At 43.8% G+C, this 19,957-nt stretch overlaps 1 protein-coding gene across 2 annotated transcripts in view; it reads left to right on the forward strand.

Moving 5' to 3' along the window:
• Positions 1-896: 896 nt before the first annotated feature.
• The window catches only part of Sec23b (SEC23 homolog B, COPII coat complex component), a 40,935-nt gene continuing 21,874 nt past the window's right edge, over positions 897-19,957 (forward strand). Inside the window, exons 1-10 of one of the 2 annotated variants that reach the window (XM_059261559.1) lie at positions 897-1,285; positions 4,279-4,513; positions 6,541-6,598; positions 8,979-9,065; positions 10,884-11,120; positions 11,223-11,308; positions 12,251-12,395; positions 12,828-12,986; positions 13,331-13,446; positions 16,948-17,071. In XM_059261559.1, the coding sequence (XP_059117542.1) occupies positions 4,293-4,513; positions 6,541-6,598; positions 8,979-9,065; positions 10,884-11,120; positions 11,223-11,308; positions 12,251-12,395; positions 12,828-12,986; positions 13,331-13,446; positions 16,948-17,071 (1,233 nt within the window). In that variant the 5' untranslated portion in view covers positions 897-1,285; positions 4,279-4,292. The remainder of the gene's footprint in view (positions 1,286-4,278; positions 4,514-6,540; positions 6,599-8,978; positions 9,066-10,883; positions 11,121-11,222; positions 11,309-12,250; positions 12,396-12,827; positions 12,987-13,330; positions 13,447-16,947; positions 17,072-19,957) is intronic. The other variant, XM_059261560.1, reaches the window with a different exon arrangement.

Raw genomic sequence — 19,957 nt, forward strand, 5'->3', positions numbered from 1 at the left:
TCGAACTCACAGAGATCCGCCTGGCTCTGCCTCCCGAGTGCTGGGATTAAAGGCGTGCACCACCACCGCCCGGCTGGCCTGCGTTTTTTAATGCCAGCACTCAGGAGGCACTGGACAGCAGCGGAAAGCTGATTTCTATGAGTTCCAGGACAGCCAGAACTACAGTTAGGCCCTGTTTGAAAGAACTTTTTGAATTAATAAAAAATTGGGCTATTTAATGAATACTCTTTGTATGACTAAACATGTCAGCATAAATTTAAGATTTTAGAATTTTGGGGTTGGAAAGTTGGTTCAGTGGTTGAATGTGTACTACTGGAGTTCAGTTCCCTGCACCCATGTTAGGGGGTTGGCAACTGACTGTAACTCTAGCTCCATGGGGTCCCATGTTCTCTTCTGGCCTCTGTAGGCACTGCACACTCATGCACACACATGCATACACTGACACACAGGTAGGCATAGTTAAAAGTCAATGTTTAAAAAAGATTTGAGAATTTTGCTTCTTGGTTATTTAGAAAGACCGCATCTCTGGTTAAGATGAACTTTTTTTTTTTTTTTCCACTTGTAAGAAAGTGTAAAATGACTGTGGCAGTCACAGAAATTTGTGTTCCCCATAAAAACGGACTCTTTTAGTCTCCTAAAGTGCTTGAATAGGACTGTACCCAATTACACATCCTTGTTGGAGAATGACAGGAAGATGAAACAGTCTCTTCTGGGCAAAGGAGAAAGGCAAGTTTTGTTATGTGAAGAGAGAGTAACTGCACCTGCCAAGCCGCTTCCCGCAGGCTGACCGCCTCTTCCGGACAGCTTTGGGTTCCTCTGGGGCTACACGTCACTGTTCTCGCTTCCCGGTAACTAAGGTGACAGGAGGGACTTCCCTCTGAGGCAAACAGGAGTCGTGTTGTGTCAGGGCGGACGCCCGAGGAGCGCGGGATGCGTTTGGATGCGGGCCCGCAGGCGCCGAGGTTCTGTGCAGGAGAAACTTTTAGGGATATATTCGAGAAAGTATGCATCCTAAGGAACTCTGAATTTCCAAGTTCGAAGTGTGAGAAACTACGGCTTTGCCCTATTCAAAGATGGCGGCGCAGCTTTTCTGACTGTTTCGCTTTTACGCGTCAGCCAGAGAAGCGCGCTCTGATTGGCTAGAACATGGTGCCGTGGAATGACGTATTGGAGCACTGACCAATCGACTGTGAGCTGAGGTGGACTTGGCGGTGGAAGCCAGAGCCGAGTTGTGGGTGTCCGTGGGGGCGCGGAAGGCTCTGTTCAGGTGAGCGGCTCCGGACAGGTGAGCGGTCCCGGACAGGTGAGCGGCCCTGCTCTGTTGAATGGGCGCTTAGGAGGCGAGAGATGCCGGGGCAAGGTGGGCTGCTTCTGGGAGGAGTCCTGTTCTCGTCAGGCTGAGCAATCAGAGGAACTTGATGATCCAGAAGCCGGATGAAATGCCTGATGGCAGTGACCGGCTTCTGACTCCTTAGCCTGCGGAATTGGGGTGATGGTAGTGGCGTGAACATCCGGAAGGACCGAATCCCCATGAAAACCCTGAGTTTTGCTTTTTGATAAGTAAAACCAGAACCCAGATCTTCAGTACAGGATTAGGTGTTGTTTAGCCGTGTCTACAGATGGTTACTAAGTCCCGGAAAGTTATGTCCTGGAGAGGTGAGAGCCTGGAGAGTGGCTCAAATGTTTTATTGGATGCCTTTCTAGGCCGTTTATTCATTCATTCATTCATTCATTCACTCATTCACTCACTCACTCACTCACTCACTCACTCACATTTTTACTTCTTCAGATATCCTTACATGTTGAGAATTTGATATGAGCAGTGGACTTAAAAATGTACATTTTCTCGACACATAGAATTTAATGAAAGTACATAGAACTAAAAAGGATTCATGAATTCATTGGAATCGTCTGTGCGTTACGTGTGCAGTATTAAGAAACCGTGGTCTAGAAGGGTCAGGAAAGGAGGCCATGGGAAACAGGTAGCAGATTTTAATATATAGATACTTGGGGACCTGTACCTTTAAATAAAGAACTTTAAAGAGGGGTTATCGTTATTTAATGGGGTTTGCTGAAGTAGTTGCTAAAAGTGGTGATATTAGAATGTATGTACCTGTGATTTATTTATTTGGCCCCCAGGAAGGCACATAGTGCTTTCTGCGTAGTCAATGTTTCAGCTTCCTGTGTTTGCCAGAAATAACAAGTAGATGCCTTAGAATTTCAGTTGGAACTGACATTTGGGATTTTTTGTTGTGTGGATTCTGTATGGTAGAATAATTAATTTGCTTTTCTGGGCATGTAAAATTGCCCTTATCCAAGTTATTTGTAGTATGGTATTCCTCAAAGGAGACAGTTGTTATCAAGCACTTTTGTCATTAAAAGCCATTTTAGTATTTTATATATACAAAATATTACACACACATATATATGCACACACACACACATTTTTTTTTTTTTGGTAGGATCCCCCTGTGTAACCCAGGAGGCTTTGAACTCCTTTGGTTCTTCTGCCTCAACCTCTCAAATATGGATATTACAAGAATTTGCCCCTCATTCTCATCTTATAGATTCCATTTTCTTGCTTTCCTTTTTCTTTGTCTTATTTATTTATTTATTTGTGTGACCATGTGCATGAAGTGTGTGCACCTGTCAGCTCACCCATGTTGGGGGCAGAAGGGTAATGCTGTAGTATTGGGACTCTCCTTACACCTTTATGTGGGATCTGAGGACCAAACTCAGGTTGTCAGACTTGTGGGGCAAGCACTTTATCCACTGGGCCATCTTGCCAGTCCTTGCTTGTGTTCCTAAATGGCTTGTTCAGTGGAACCTCAGTAACTTCTGGGACAATCAGTGTATTTTAGATCACGAAAGGATGCATCCACTCAACAACATTGGGGTTATCTGAGTCTGAAAGCTTAGTGTGAAGGACTGATTTACCAGGGTCTTTCAAGGATGAGCATGAGCAAACATGGTCAGGAAGGAGGACAAGGTGAGACCCAGTACAAAAGCAAACTCCCCTTCATAGTTTTGGTATGCACACTAGAAATGCTTGAGTGCCGGGCTGCTCCCATTAGTAACCGGATTCTCAAATCAGCATGCAGTTCTTTTCTCCACAGTGAGCAAAGTGTTTGTATGTGTGTGTGTGTGTGTGTGGGGGGCAGCACGAAGGCTAAGGTTACTTAGAATGTAACATTTCATACAGTGTTTACTTTGATTTATAAAGAAAGGAAGGGAAGCAGGAAAATTGCTGGCTGATGAAACAGAGTTTGAGACTTACCTTTGGACACGTGATTGAAATTGGCTTGTCTGAGGAATTTAGCTCAGTGGTAGAGTGTTTACCAAGCATGCACAAGGCCCTGGATTTAACCCTTAGCATCACAAACAAACAACTAAATAGTAGTAATATCCAACTACACACAGCTGACAAATGGTCAAACAGTTCAACCTTTAACCTCTTTGACTAATTTTCTTTTGAAGTTCTGCAGAGATGGTTTGAGAAAGTGGCCTGATTAGTTTTTTTTGCCAGCTTGACACAAGCCATTGTCATTTGAGAAGTGGGGGACCTCAATTAAGAAAATGTTCCTATCAGGTAGGCCTGTGGGGCATTTTCTTGATTGATGATTGATGTATGAGGGTCCAGCCCACTATAGGCAGTGCTACCCCTGGGCAGGTGGTCCTAAGTTGTATAAGACAGCAGGCTGAGCAAGCCTTGAGGAATGAGCCAGTGAGTGGTGTTCTTCCATGGTGTCTGTATTAGTTCCTGCCATGAGCTCTTGCTCTGGCTTTCCTGGAAGATGATGGACTATAGGAGTAAACTGAAATAAACCCTTTCCTCCCCACATTGCTTTTGGTCATGGTCTTTTTTGTTTGTTTGTTTTTTGAGACAGGTTTTCTCTGTGTAATAGTCCTGGCTGTCCTAGAACTTGCTTTGTAGACCAGGCTGGCCTCGAACTCACAGAGATCCACCTGCCTTTGCCTCCCAAGTGCTGGGATCAAAGATGTGCACCACCATATTTGTCTTGGTCATGGTCTTTAGCATAGCAGTAGAGGGCTAAGTAGTCAACTTTGGGGGTCTGAGAGAAGAAAGTTACTGTTTTCCTACAATGAGAGGTTTTTCCACACTATGTTTGTGAAACACTGTGTTGTAAGATCATCTCTTTGTTTGGGACTGAGTGCTGGATTTCTGGTGTGAACCACTGCACCTGGCTTGGGGCCCTCTTTTATTTTTTGAAGATCAGCTGGGAATGTTGCATATAATAATTAAAGCTTTATTTTTAGTTTCTTCTTAGACTATGGCAACATATCTGGAGTTCATTCAGCAGAATGAAGAACGAGATGGCGTGCGTTTCAGTTGGAATGTGTGGCCTTCTAGCCGCCTTGAAGCCACAAGGATGGTTGTGCCCTTGGCTTGTCTCCTCACTCCTCTGAAGGAACGCCCAGACCTCCCTCCTGTGCAGTACGAACCTGTGCTTTGCAGCAGGCCGACCTGCAAAGCTATTCTCAATCCACTGTGGTACGCATTCCTTAAAAACACTGGTCAAAATGATAAGTGCAGTAAATTGTCATCTTTATGCAGTCCTCATAAAAGTCACTTGATTACTATAGGAGAGTTTCCAGTTTGAGATGAGAGTAAGTAGATGTTGAGATTCTTAGAGGATGAGTGCTCATGGAAACTTCTGCTCTGATACTTCAGAGGAAATTGGAATCTTTTTTTTTTTTTTGAGGCAGGTCTCTCTACCCAGCCCTGGCTGTCCTGGACTCATTATGTAGACTGGCCTCCACCTCACAGAGATCTTCTTCTTCCTCTGCCTTCCAAATGCTGGGATTAAAGTGTCCCTTGAAGGAAATTGGAATCTTATTTGAACAAGGGGAGGATAGAACAAGGGGAGAGTTTGGAATTGTCCCTCCATCCATCCCTCCCTTCCTTCCTTTCTTTGTTCTTCCACCCCCCGGATTAGCAGTTTGCTTCTGGCTTTTTTTTTTTTTTCCCTGAGACAGGGTTTCTCTGTATACTTTTGGAGCCTGTCCTGGAACTTGCTCTATAGACCAGGCTGGCCTTGAACTCACAGATTTGCCTGCCTCTGCCTCCTGAGTGCTGGAATTAAAGGTGTGCGCCACCATTGCCCAGCCAAGGGATGGCTTTTAAAGTATTAAAAATTCCAAAACCTTCACTCTTTTTGTATATACCCTATATGATGATGTAGTATGTCTGGAAGAAGTAGTAGACAGAAGAATGTGTGTGTGTGTGTGTGTGTGCGCGTGTGTGTGCGCGCTTACACGAGTGGACATGCATATGTGTATGCCATTTGCATGTGGGTACCTGTGGAGGGCAGAAGAGGGAGTTGAATTTCTTGGAGCTGGAGTTGCAGGAGATGAGGGCTACCTCGAATGGATATTAGGAACTAAACTTTGTTTCTCTACAAGAGCAGCAAGTTAACCACTAAGCTATTGCTCCAGCCTGGCAGAAGAAATTTTGATTCCCAATAATTTTACTGTTGAGTGAACTTTTTTAAACCTGAGATTCTATTCTATTCATATTTGCGCACTATTGGGAATAATTTTTTCCATTGTTTTTTGAGGTAGAGTGTCCATGTTGCATAACTTGGTCTCAAACTCTAGGGCTTGTGTGGCCGTCTGGCATCTGGGAGGATATGAGACTGCAGAAGTGAACCACCATGCATGGGTAAAGGAACTTTGACGCAAGTTGAGAGTGTTAGAATTTTGTATGCAGGAGCGCTCTTTCCTTTATTTCCCTTTGCTTTTCTCTCTCAAGCCCATATTAGGAAAGTCTCTACCCTGCTTATAAAATGATAACCGTTGCCTAGTATTATCCTAAGTGCAGGAAGGGAGAAGAAGCAATAGAAGCTTTATCATGAACCATTTCTAGCAGCTTTACCTACCCGGAAACATGCTTTCTGTGGCCTTAGTGTGAAATGTGCTTTTATTACTGAAATTAAGAGGTTTTATATAGGGACTGGAGATAGGTGGCTCAGTGGTTAAGTGTACTTGCTACTCCTGCAGAGACCCATGGTCATGTTCCCAGCACCTACATGTTAGCTCAGCCTTCTGTAACTGCAATACCAGGGGATCCTTTGCCCTCTTCCGGCTTCTGCTAGACAAGAATGTGCTGCACATACATACAGGCAAAACACAGATACACATAAAATAAGACTAAACAGATCTTTAAAAAAAAAAAGTTTTCATGGTTGAACAATAAAAATGTTGGATGTATCTTGACAAACAGGTTAAAATGAAGGAAAAAGGAAATAGCTTATAGTTTATATAAGTGAAAAAAATCTTAAAACACGATCATAGAACTGGAAAATAGAATTTACTAAGTACAAATATTTGAGGGAAATTTTTGGTGTACTTGATAGCCAGTTTTCCCTGCAGTTCAATTTCACAAATCCTTCTGTATATGCATACTCATAGAAGCACATTCCTGTTTAATTTATGGAACTTTAAATCTACATGTGATTGCTTTCTAGCTTGAAAATAAATATAATATCTGTTTGTGGTATTTATTTATCTTTTTTACAGTCAAGTTGATTATCGAGCAAAACTTTGGGCTTGCAATTTCTGTTTTCAAAGAAATCAGGTATGTAATTTAAGACTCCATATATATTTATATTTATATGTTTCGTTTTTGTTGTACTACACTGGAAAAGATTACATGAACCTGAATTTCTTCTTCTTTTTTTTTATTAAGAAAATTTTTTCATTCATTTTACATACCAATCAAAGATCCCCCTCTTCCCTCCTCCTGCCCCCCCCCCCCCAGCCTCCTCCTCCTGACCCACTCTCCTCTCCCACCCACAAGAAGGCAAGGCCTCCCATGGGGAGGCACATTCAATAGAAGCAAGTCCAAGCCCTTCACCCTGCCTCAAGGCTGCACGAAGTGTCCCATCATAGGTAGTGGGCTCCAAAAAGCCCACTCATGCACCAGAGATGGATTCTGATCCTATCACCAGGGGGCCTCCCAAGCAAATCAAGCTGCACAACTGTCTCACCATGTAGAGGTCCTAGTCCAGTCCCATGTAGGCTTCACAGCCATTGACCCATCTTTCATGAGTTCCCTCTAGTTTGGTTTAGTCAACCTTGCATGTTTCCCCATCATGATCCTGATGCACTTGCTAATAGAATCCCTCTTCTCTGTCTTTGACTGGACTCCTGGAGCTCTGTCTGGTGATTGGCTGTGGCTCTCTGCATCTGCTTCCATCAGTCATTGGAGAAAAACTCATGTTTGTCCTTCTGAGTCTAGGTTACCTCACTCAGGATGATATTTTCTAGTTCCATCCATTTGCCTGCAAATTTCATGATGTTATTGTTTTTCTCTGCTGAGTAGTACTCCATTGTATATATGTACCACATTTTCTTAATCCATTCTTCAGTTGAGGGGCATCTAGGTTGTTTCTAGGTTTTGGCTATTACAAATAATGCTGCTATGAACATAGCTGAGCATGTGTCTTTGTGATATGGTTGAGCATTCCTTGGGTATTTGTCCAAGAGTGTTATAGCTGGGTCTTGAGGTCAATTGATTCCCAATTTTCTGAGAAACTGCCATACTGATTCCAGTTTGCACTCCCACCAACAGTGGAGGAGTGTTCCCCTTGCTCCACATCCTCTCCAACATAAGCTGTCTGCAGTGCTTTTGGTCTTAGCCATTCTGACAGATGAACCTAAATTTCTATCTGCACTGGTAATTAGCAGTCTTTGGTGATCTCAGGTAATGGCTTTTGTTAGGCACATTTGTGTTGAATAGTAGGGGACATAGAATTCTCTTATCTTTGTAAGTTTTCTATAGGAAGTGAATATGTTACCTAAAGAAAATAGATCTGCTGTTTATATTTTACTGGACTACATTAATTTTCTAATTAGATGGTACATGGTATTGAATTTTCATCATCTTGTAACTTTAGAGTTCCAGTAGCAGTGTTGAGCTCCTTCTGCTTTAAAAGTGTTGCCGGGCGGTGGTGGTGCACACCTTTAATCCCAGCACTCCCAGGTGGATCTCAGAGTTTGAGGCCAGCCTGGTCCACAGAGTGAGTCCTAAGACAGCCAGAGCTGCAGAGAAACCCTGTCTCAAAAAAAAAACAAACTAATAAGTGTCATTGTTGTCCCTCCCTGCAATAGGGCTTTTCTGTGTAGCCCTGGCTGTCCTGGAACTCAGAGATCTGCCTAGCTATTGGCTGTTCAGCTTTTTATTACACCATTCAGGTGCCTTAAGTAGGCAAGGTGAAACAGTAACACATCTTTACATAATTAAACAAATGCAGTATAAACAAATGCAACACATCTTTACACATTTAAAGTACTATTCCACAACAGTGCCCTTGACCTCTCTGGCTCCTATAATCCTTTTTCCTCCTTCTTCAGGTTTCTCCCAGCTTGGCCTAATGTTTGCCTGTGGGTCTCTGCATCTGTTTCCATCAGTTGCTGGATGAAGCCTCTCTGATGACAATTGGGCTAGGCACCAATCTATGTGTATAGCAGACTATTGTTAGAAATTATTTTGACATTTTCGCCCCTCCAGTCATGTTTGGTTCTATCCTAGGTCTCTGGGTCATCCAGCCTGTGGGTCCTGGCACTCCAGGCAGTGTCAGGGGTGGGCTTACTCTCCTGGCATGGGTTTTGGCTAGCCTTTTGGCTAAGATCAAGTATAGTATCTGTTTTATCAGTAAGTCTTTTTGAAGGTTATATGGTCATAGACATGTAAGAGAATTAGAAGCTTTGAGTGCTAATATTTGTGTTTTAGCAGCATATTTTATATTTGTGCATTCAGAATTAACATGGTCATTTTATAAATGACCAGTTTTATAAATGGAAAATAAGTGTATCATGCACAGCTGGGGCTGGAGCTGGCGCTCAGAAGTGGTGCGCTTGCCCATGCCTAGGCTTACTCTCCAGGACAAAGAAAAAAGTGGAACACAAATCACTTTTAACCCTTATTAAATGTTGTTTTGTTTTCTTCTTATTAGTTCCCTCCAGCATATACAGGCATATCGGAGGTGAATCAGCCTGCTGAATTGATGCCTCAGTTTTCAACAATTGAGTACATGATCCAGGTAATTTTGTCATGTGTTTGATGAACACAGTTAAAATTGAGTTTCTTTTGAAATACTTGAGGTGATACAGATCTCTAATCTGTCCGTGGAAGGTAAAGCTGGTGTCCTGGGAGCGGGATTCTAGACAGTATGTTATAGTACATTTGTGTTACTGCATTATTTTCAGGTCTTGAAAGGCTTCAAAAAATGTGGAACTGACTAAATTTAAAGCCTGTCTCCACAGCCTTCTCCATTTCACCTGAGACACTTCATCAGCTTAAAAAATGTATAGCTCCTTTGCTGTCTGAGGGTCCTTGTATGCTAGAAGGAGAGATGGGCTTGCAAAGATCATCTTGCCCTGAATGTAAATCCTGCAGTCTGTTTTCTTTCCCACCTCCCTGCTCTTAGCTGCGTCCTCTGGATCTCCCTATGCATTCTGAGACTTAGGCTCCTCACACACCCTGCTCATGATCTTCCTATCTTGAGAATGAGTTCAGTGAAATCAGCAAACCAAATGCATCTGAGGAGATGAACAGTAGTGGAGGCTAGCCTGGGCTAGAAAAGTTAGACCCACTCCTTCCTATTCTCATCATTGACTTCTTTCTTCCACATCCCCTATCTCATTTAGTAGACCATCCATTGACATACTATTCAGAACATACCTAGATTCCACCTGCCACACCTTCCCCATCCCTAGCATCCTGGGCCACCTACCTCCTTTCACTAGATACACTGACAGTCTCTTAGCTGTTCTCCCTCATTTACCTTTGCCTGTTTGTATTTTATTCGTAACCCAACAGTCAGTGTAACTCTAGAAACATATGTCGTGTTACTTCTCTGCTCAGAAGCCTCCACTGATGGACTGAATTGGCCCCTCCTCACTCAAAGCAAAAGATAGTCTTCAAGGCCCCATGTCTCATCTCCCCCTAGTGTCCTTGTTCAGCCCCATGGGCCTTCTTGACTCCTCAAGTGTCACACCTGCCAGAGGTTGTTTGATCTGTCTCTGTCCTCAGGTTGGAACTCTTTTTCACTCTGTGTTGCTCCCCACTGCCCTGCCCTCTTCCTCCCCATAACCATGATTTGTTAATGTATTTGTTTATTTATGTGTGTATGTGTATGGATACACATGTGGAGGTCAGAGGATAATTTGTGGAAGCCAGTACTTCTACTTTGTGGGTTATGGGGATTGAATGCAGGTCATCAGGCTTGGTTTGGCTTTTATCTGTTGAGCCATCTTGTCCCCTCAAATTTTACCTTCTTCCTGAAGCTACCCTTCTCTCTCTCTCTCTCTCTCTCTTTTATTTTCATTTTTTATTTATTTACTTTTTGAGACAGGGTCTCACTATGTAGCCCTGGCTGTCCTAGAACTCAGTTGATAGGCCAGGCTGGCCTCACACTCACAGATCCATCTGCCTCTGCCTCCTAAGTGTTGAGATTAAAGGCATATGCCATCACCCTCGGCTCTGATCTCTGTTTAACACAGGGGTCTGCCACCTTCCTCCATCTTAGATGTTGCTGCCCCCTGGCCTCCTGCCCAGGTTTGTTCCTTTTGGCTGGCAGGAATCTGTTCTTTCTGTTCAGTGATGTTTCCCAAGGTCTGCAGTAATGTCTCGCACATAGTGGGTATTAAATACGTTTTTAGATATATGTTTGTTTTGATGTACTCTGGGTCATTTGATGAGGTAATTAGAAGCTGGTGTGGAACTTTAGCTACACAGTTTGTATCCTCCTGAATGTTTACAAGTATAAAGACTGGCTGTTTTGTACCTGATTGGCTCTGTGCTAGCTGGTTATATCTATGTATGTACTGATCATGATGCCCTTTTTCTCTGCCCAAAGCGAGGTGCTCGAACCCCTCTGATCTTTCTCTATGTGGTTGACACATGTTTGGAGGAAGATGACCTTCAAGCACTCAAGGAGTCCCTGCAGATGTCCTTGAGTCTCCTTCCCCCGGATGCTCTGGTTGGTCTTATCACTTTTGGGAGGATGGTGCAGGTTCACGAGCTAAGCTGTGAAGGAATCTCCAAGAGTTATGTCTTCCGAGGGACCAAGGATTTAACTGCCAAGCAAATACAGGTTTGTGCCTTGTACAGAAGCAGGACCCAGGGCAGATCTATGATGCTTATTATTTCCTTTTAGAGTTAGTGGAAACTGGATCTTCCTGTTTTTCCATTTCAGGATATGCTGGGCCTGAGCAAGTCAGCTATGCCCATGCAGCAAGTGAGGCCTGCTCAACCTCAGGAGCAGCCTTTTGTTTCCAGCAGGTGAGCGAGATACCAGTATAGAGTGTTACATGTTCTGTGGTGGGTGTGCCCGGCAGCTCAGGGGAGCAAGAAGAGCGATGCTGGGCCTTCTGGTTCCACAGTTCTAAGACAAAGAGTAAAGACTAGGCCCGGGTGATATTCAGTTCCATTGGTCCCCTCCTCTTTGGCACATGGCTGTTGTCCTTGATCTTCAAGTAAAGCTGACAAAATAAAAAACACTTTTTTTTTTTTTTTTTTCCGAGACAGGGTTTCTCTGTGTAGTTTTGGTGCCTGTCCTGGATCTCACTCTGTGGACCAGGCTGGCCTCGAACTTACAGTGATCCGCCTGGCTCTGCCTCTTAAATGCTGGGATTAAAGGTGTGCGCCACCACTGCCTGGCTAAGAATCACTTCTTTTGAGGACTTTCAAATGAACCCATGAGGAGGCACTCACTTCATTCAGTTGACTGAAAGCCTATGGTTGCCTCGGGCCAGGTTAGCAGCCAGCAAATTCAGTACAACACATCTGATGTGCTGATATGCTGGAGACAGCCTTCACTCTGGTGGGAAAGCAGAGTGTTTCTCTCTACACAGCTTCTAAGGCTCAGGAGGCGTGCAGACAGAAGCTTCAGCATGATAAACAGACCTAAACAAACCGGATCCACACTAGGTTTATTACTAGGATTAAAATTTCATCCTTTAAATTTAATCCAACTGACTTTTTCCTTTTCAATTTGATTTTTTTATGATACATGCATCAATTTGTGATTATTAGATTTTATAGTATATTTCACATTGAAATTGCTTAGGATTGCTTTTGTGTTCATAGAGATAATTTTGAAGGAAAAAGTTGGAGTTTTTCCTATTGGATACTTGTTTTGAAAAGCAGTTAACTGTTGACCTAGGGTTAAAGGTCAAGGTACTTATTAAATCACAACTGATATGCCCTTTTGAAATCCTACAGATTTCTGCAGCCCGTTCACAAGATTGACATGAACCTCACAGATCTTCTTGGGGAGCTGCAGAGGGACCCGTGGCCAGTAACACAGGGGAAGAGACCTCTGCGATCCACTGGCGTTGCTTTGTCCATTGCTGTTGGCTTGTTGGAGGTAAATCAGATTTGTCCAGCGACCTTTCACATTATACAAGCTGTTCTCGTTAGCTTTTAGAAAACTTCTTGTGCCTTAAGTCAGCCCGTTGTCTGTGCATCAGAAAGTGTTTTAGTCATTGTTGTTCACACTGAGGAGGCCCTCGGTATTCTGAAAATACCAAAAAGTTTTTATGAAGAACTAAGGGAATGGGAGTAGTAGAGAGTACTTTCACTAAAGTGAGAAAAGTGTAAAGCCATCTGGCTGGGAGGAAGTCATCGCTGTCGTGTGTGTCGTGTGTGTCGTGTGTGTCACTCTGCAGCTCCACTAGTGCTGAGAGCAGGAGAGGAGGCAGGGAAGTGACGAGTCGTCTCTGGAGTATTTTATACATAAATGGAAACCACACTCAGAGGTGGAACTGTGTTTCTGCCATGATCTTTACTCTCTCTTTAGGGCACTTTTCCCAACACTGGCGCCCGGATCATGCTGTTCACTGGAGGCCCTCCCACCCAAGGACCTGGCATGGTGGTTGGAGATGAACTGAAGACTCCTATCCGCTCCTGGCACGACATTGAAAAAGATAATGCATGGTTCATGAAAAAGGCAACCAAGGTAGGTGCCGTTGGATTCCAGCTGTGAGCGTAGTCACGCAGCAGTGTGGACTGCTCTGGGTGAGTGATGGCTGCTTGGCTGACGTCAGAAGGTGTGCGTAGAGTGACACTCCTCCAGATCTTGGCTCCTGCTCACTTACTGTCCCCGTGTATTTCTCCGGTTAGAGAGAATGGTTCTGGAGTGTTTAAAGAGCTTTGAATCTAAAGCTGTATTATTTTCCATGGCTGTTTTATAGGCAGTGAATTCCATGCTCCTATTTTTGATTACATCCTTAGGTGTATTAAGGCGTGCCTTGGGAACTCTGCTTCTGTTTCCTAAAGATAGTTTTCTTTTTTTACTTACAGCATTATGAGATGCTGGCTAATCGGACTGCGACAAACGGTCACTGCATTGATATCTATGCTTGTGCCCTTGATCAAACTGGACTTCTGGAGATGAAGTGCTGTCCGAATCTTACAGGGTATGTTGACATTGAACACCTAAGAACTGTGCTGAGGGAAGAAATGAATGATGGAGTGAGTCATAGGGGTGAGTGAGGCTGACTGGGAGTTTTTAGGTCGCTCAGTTTTGGGTTCACTGGCTGGAAAGGGGGTGGGGCCTGTGGAGGAAGAAGCGGTGCTTAGCAGGAGGTCTCGGTGTCACTGGGAACAAGCCCCATCAGAGTAACTGTTTCTTCTTTGGAGTTGTCAAACTCCGAAGACCAGGCGCAGTACTAGTGTGGAGTCCCCAGTCTTCGGCTGTGCACTTCGTTGTGATAGGCGAGTAGTAGCATCTGAGTGTCAGAGTGTCATGCAATTAGAAGAAACTTGACCTGGCTAAGAGACTCTGTGACTAGTGCCAGTTACACACCGAGTCAGTACTGTCCTCAACTGAAAACGTAGATGGAATTCTCAGCTTGCAGTAATAACTGGACTAGGAACTGTAGGGCTCATGGAACAGATTAGAAATGTTCTTTGGCTTTCCTCAGACCTTCTGAATCAAAAGCTCTTGGGGAGCAGCTGTCTAGATTTGGGTGCTTATGAAAGCTCAAGAAGCACTGAGGTGAAGCCCTGATCTGAAGCTCAGCTACACTCTAGTGTTGACTAGGGCACTTCCAAGACTCAAGTAAAAAGAAAGTAAGGAACCAAACAAGCTACTTTGTCTGTCTTGTCCCCTGGTATAATTAACATGGGGCACAGCTTGGGCATCAGCGTTCTTCCAGATTTTCCTCCAGTGAGTCTAACATGAAGCAGAGTTTGAGCACACACAGCCTTGGTTTCTCTGGGAACTCATTAGAAGTGCAGCCTCCTGCTGAATCAGAACCCTACATTTGCCCAAGATCCTATGGACTGGAATACATGGCAAAGTTTGAGGAGCATCTACAGAGAGCCATGGGTAGGGCCGGAGAGTCTGCATTTCTTTCCCTTAACTTAAATTTTATTTATTTATTTATTTGCTTCTTTCTTTTTTTCTTTTTTTTCTTTTTTTTTGGTTTTTTGAGACAGGGTTTCTCTGTGTAGTTTTGGTGCCTGTCCTGGATCTCACTCTGTAGACCAGGCTGGCCTTGAACTCACAGAGATCCGCCTGCCTCTGCCTCTCGAATGCTGGGATTATAGGCGTGCGCCACCACCGCCCGGCTGTTTGTTTGTTTCTTTATGTGTGCACATGTGTGTGTCAGTGCACACATGTGGAGGCCTGAGGACACTTTGCAAGAGTTAGTTGTCTTCTTCCAGTGGGTGGAGCCCAGGGATTGAACGTAGGTTGTCAGACTTGGTGGCAAGCACCTTTACCTGTTTACCATCTCCCTGGTCCAGATTTCTGCTTTTCTAATCAACCTCCTAGTGGTTCTTCTGTATTCTGTTAGGGGAGGGCGTAGGAAGAAGAATCAGAGCCACTTGAACCTGTTTTGGGGAGCAGGACAGATGTATTAGACGTGGGATTAGGTCCCTCTTGACATGCATCATTGGACCAGTTGTAATGAGTTGAGTTCTCAATGGACTTGGTAGGCACATCTGTTGTGGATATCGCTCTGTATAAATAAAACACTGATTGGCCAATAGCCAGACAGGAAGTATAGGCGGGACTAACAGAGAGGAGAATTGAGGGAACAGGAAGGCAGAGGGAGAGACTGCCTGCAGCCACCGCCAGGACAAGGAAGATGTAAGGTACCAGTAAGCCATGAGCCATGTGGCAAAGTATAGATTAATAGAAATGGGTTGAATATAAGAGTAAGAGCTAGACAATGATAGGCCTGAGCTAATGGCCAAGCAGTTTAAATAATATAAGCGTCTGTATGTTTATTTTATAAGTGGGCTAAGGGACTGCCGGGGTTTGGTGGGACCCGGAGAGAAAACTCTCCAGCTACACACATCTGTAAAACTTAGCACTCTGGAGGATCTTGAGTTCAAAGCTAGCCTGGGCTGTATAGCAAGAAGTTGACTTTAAAAAGAAAAGCGCCCCCCCTCCCCCCAAACAAACCAATAGCATACGTGCTGGCAAGATGGCTCAGCAAGTAAAAGTGCCTGCCTGCTACCAAGCCTGAGACTTGAGTTCAGTCCCAAGACTCATGTGGAAGGAAACAACCAACTCCTGCAGGTTGTCCTCTGACCTCTGTACCCTCCGTGGCGTATGTACACCTATACATAAACATACAAACACACATACATAGAGATGGAGACATATAATCCCACCCCCACCCCCACCCCCCAAAAAAGAAGAAGTTTCAAAACATTCTTGAGAACAAGAGAAGCCCAGGTTCTGGTTGAGTAGGAAGACCTTGGGCAAAGGCACGGTGAGCCCAGGCTGGACTAGAGGAGTAGTAGACGGTTTTCCAGGAAACTCAAACTCCCTGCTGAGATGATGCGCTTTGCCCTTTGAGCATTCAGTTTAAAGGGGCCACATGAGGACCTGGAATACCCTACGGGGAAGGAGGGAATGCTGGGAACTGCTTAAAACGTTTTAGGTGGAGAATGATGAGAGAGAGAGAGAGAGAGAGAGAGAGAGAGAGAGAGAGAGAGAGAGAGAGAGAGAACCCCAAACATGTTTACTGTCCGCAGCCATGTATGTGCATGAGTGCATGTGAGTGTGAGAGAGGGAGGGAGAGGGAGGGACAGAAGGAGAGTGTGCGTGTGTGGGGGGACAGAGAGTCAATAATTCTTTTGAACTGACAGTTTGTTCATTGAAGGGGTACTATTTGTTTATTTAAGGTCTTCCTGTGTAGCCCTGGGTGGCCTCAAGCTCACACTCCTGCTTCAGCCTCCTGAGTGCTGAGTATAGGAGTATGCCACCACTGGAGTAACCTTTTATTGGAGTGACTACAGATTCCTGGGAATTGAGTGTGGAGGGAGTGTAGAGCTTCTGTCCACACTCTTTGTCTCCCAGGGTAGCACTTTCCACAAGTGCAGTGCAGTGCCACTTCCTCCGAGAGTGGAAAGAGCACGGTGCAGTCAGCGACACTGCAGGCCTGTGTGGACTCCCTGTTGTTTGCTTTGCTTTTGTGAGTACAACCACTGAGATTGTACCGTCTCTGGAGATTGGTTGGCATCTCAAAATCTTTTAGAATATTTTTACATTTACTTTTTTGGTATATGTTTGTGTGTGTGTGTGTGTGTGTGTGGATGCACACATGCCATGGCACTTGTATGGATGTCTGAGGGCCATCTGTGAGAGTTGGTTCCCTTCCTCTACCATGTGGGTCCTGGGATTGATTGAACTGAAGTTATCAGACTTAGTGGTACCCTTATGCGCTGAGCCACCTTCCCAGCTCCCTAGAATTGTTTTAAGGATTCTTTGTTTAATGTTTTCGAGGTAGTTTCTTTCCTAAGTACCAGTTGAACTTGGTATTTTTCATTTAAGTTAGTCAGTAGCACGTGTGTGGGCATGGTTTTCTTTGTGTGTGTTAATTATCATTTGTGAATCCTAAGGGAACAACCAAATGGTTTCTAGTCCTCTTAAATGTGTACTTTCTCCCTTTCTCCCCTAGAGGCCACATGGTGATGGGAGACTCTTTCAACACTTCTCTTTTCAAGCAGACATTCCAAAGAATTTTTAGTAAAGACTTCAACGGAGATTTCAGAATGGCGTTTGGTGCTACATTGGATGTAAAGGTACAAGGCTTTTAGAAAAGTTTTATTTTAAATTAGCTTATATAATTAGTTTATGGAATTTTCGTATATACATGATAAACATTTATTATTTATTTGAGGCAGGGTCTCACTATGTATCCTCAGCTGGCCTGGAACTTGCCATACAGACCAGGCTGACCTTGAACTCACAAAGATTCACCTGCCTCTTGCTCCTGTGTGCTCTACTGTACCCAACTATATTATAGACTTTTGAAACTCTACTGGGTTTAGCATTGTGATTGGTTCAGTTTGGACACTGGCAGCCTCAGCCCATAGATACAAGCTTTAAAGATCACTTAAAAGGATCCAACAAGATGGCTTCCACCAAGTATATTGCCTACTGTGTTCCTTTTCTTCTCAAGGATGACATATGTATTGATTAAGTTCTAAACAGAAAGTTCCTTGTTCCCCTCAGGCCCTGCTCTGCTCTGCTCCATCTCACTTTAGGATAGGTGGAGTTAGGGGGACTTGGGGACAGGCAGTCACACATGGTCAGTATCCACCCAGCCATTGGTGTGAGTCACTGCCTTACAGTGTAGTCAGACTTTTCTGTGGGCCACCAGCTCACAAATAATGACATGGAGACTTACTATTGATACGAAAGCTTGGCCTTAGCTTGGGCTTTTTCTCAACTAGCTCTTGTAACTGAAATTAACCCATGTTTTTCAGTCTATGTTCGGCCACGTGACTCGGTTACCGGGTTACCTCTCCTGTGCTGTATGTCGGACTTCTTCAGTGTCTTGCTTGTGTCTCCACCTCTCTTCTTCCAGAATCCTCTCTCTCCCCAGTAGTCCCGCCTGTTCTCTCCTGCCTAGCTATTGGCTATTCAGCTCTTTCCTAAACCAATCACAGTGACACATCCTCACATAGTGTGAACAAATATTCTGCAACAGCACAGAGTAGGGTTTATATTTAAGAAGAACCCAGGTGTTCTAAGAGCATCATGAGTTGAAGTCTGTATTTCTTTTTTTTTTTTTTTAAAGATTTATTTATTTATTATGTATACAGTGTTATGTCTGCAGACCAGAAGAGGGCACCAGATCTCATTACGGATGGTCGTGAGCCACCATGTGGTTGCTGGGAATTGAACTCAGGACCTCTGGAAGAGCAGTCAGTGCTCTTAACCTCTGAGCCATCTCTCCAGCCCCCGAAGTCTGTATTTCTTTATAGGAATTCATAGTCCTAGACAGCTGATTCTTAAGTCATTGAGAAACCATTGAAAGAGACCCTTAGAAACTATGATTAGAATTAGAGAAAAGCATTAAGTTATCTAGGATAACCTTTAAACAGCATTTTTAAATGTTTGATTGTTTATTTAGCAGAGTTGGAGGTAATGAAAAAAGAAAGGGGTAGAAGACAGCTCAGTAGGCCAAGTGCTGTTGCTGAGGTGTGAGTACTGGGCTTAGTACCCCAGCATCCATGTAGAAGTGTGTGTGTACTTGAGGGCTTTTTCTTTTTTAGATAAAGAGGAATAGACTGAGCACATACTTTTAATCTCAGCACTCGGGAGTCAGAAGCAGGTAGATCTTTGAGTTCAAGGCCGGCCTGGTTTATAGAGCAAGTTCCAGAATAGTTAGGACTATACAGAGAAACCCTTTCTCAAAACCTTGCCCACCCTCAAACAAAAAGGGATGGATGGAATTCACCTTATTGTGTAAGTCTGAGTTCACTTCAATAAAGTGAGTCCAGTCTTAAAAATCTCCATTTGTTAGGGTTGGAGAGATGGCTCAATGGTTAAGAGCATGGGCTGTTCTTCCAGAGGACCTGGCTTCAATTCTCAACACCTACATGACAGCTCACTACTGTCTGTAACTCCAGTTCCAGGGGATCTGACACCTTCACACCAATGTACATAAACTAAATTAAAAAAAAACAAAAAAAACTTCATTTGTTTAAAAAAAAAAAAACAAAAAACCCAGAGGCAGGAGAATCTATGAAGTCGAGGCCAGGCTGGTCTGTGTAGTGAGTTCCGGAACAGCCAGGACTATAAAGAGAGGCCCTGTCTCACACACACAAAAAAGGGTAGGGGTGGGCTGGAGAGAGGAAATATCCATTGGTCTTATCATTATGTTAAAATTTGTGAATTAAATATTTTTAAAATAATATTTTTACTGATTAGAAATACGTAAGTAAGTATGAATATGCATGGTGTTTGGAAAAGAATGTAATATATTTGGTAGAATTGTTATCTTTGATGGGTATAATAGTTTCAAAGGTTCAAAAGTGAATTAAGAGTTGAAAATGTCCCCTGGCCAGGAGTGGTGGTGCATACTTGTATCCCAGCACTTAGGCAGAGGCAGGAGGATTGTGAGTATGCGCTCACTTGAGCTGTCTAGGGGTTTCCAGGTTAGTCTCAGTTACTTCTTAGGGGTCCTGCTTCAAACAAATGAATGGTGTGAAAACGATACCATACTGTGTCTTTGTTTGTTTCTTTGTTTTTTGAGACAGGGTTTCTCTGTGTAACAGCCCTGGCTGGGCTGTTCTGGAATTCGATTTGTAGACCAGGCTGGCCTCAGACTCACAGAGATCTACCTGCTTTTGCCTCTGAGTGCTGGGATTAAAGGCATGCGATACCATACTCAGCTACTTTTTGTTTGTTTTTGTTTCTACTGTGCCTTTTTGTTTTGATTTTTGAGGCAGTCTCATGAATTCAAGCTGGTCACAAATTTGCTATATAGTGAGGCTGGCCTTGAACTCAGGATCTTTTGCCTTAGCCTGCTGAGTATTACTACTGCACCACTACACCTGTTTTTTTTTTTTTTTTGTTTTTTTTTTTGATATGTTTTCCAAGGTGAATTTTGTTGAAGCTTTGATCAATACCTAGTGTTCCTGGAAAAGCTAGAGTGGACATTTGGATAGTATAATTCA

Source organism: Peromyscus eremicus, chromosome 4 (assembly GCF_949786415.1).
Source record: "Peromyscus eremicus chromosome 4, PerEre_H2_v1, whole genome shotgun sequence".
Taxonomy (NCBI): domain Eukaryota; kingdom Metazoa; phylum Chordata; class Mammalia; order Rodentia; family Cricetidae; genus Peromyscus; species Peromyscus eremicus.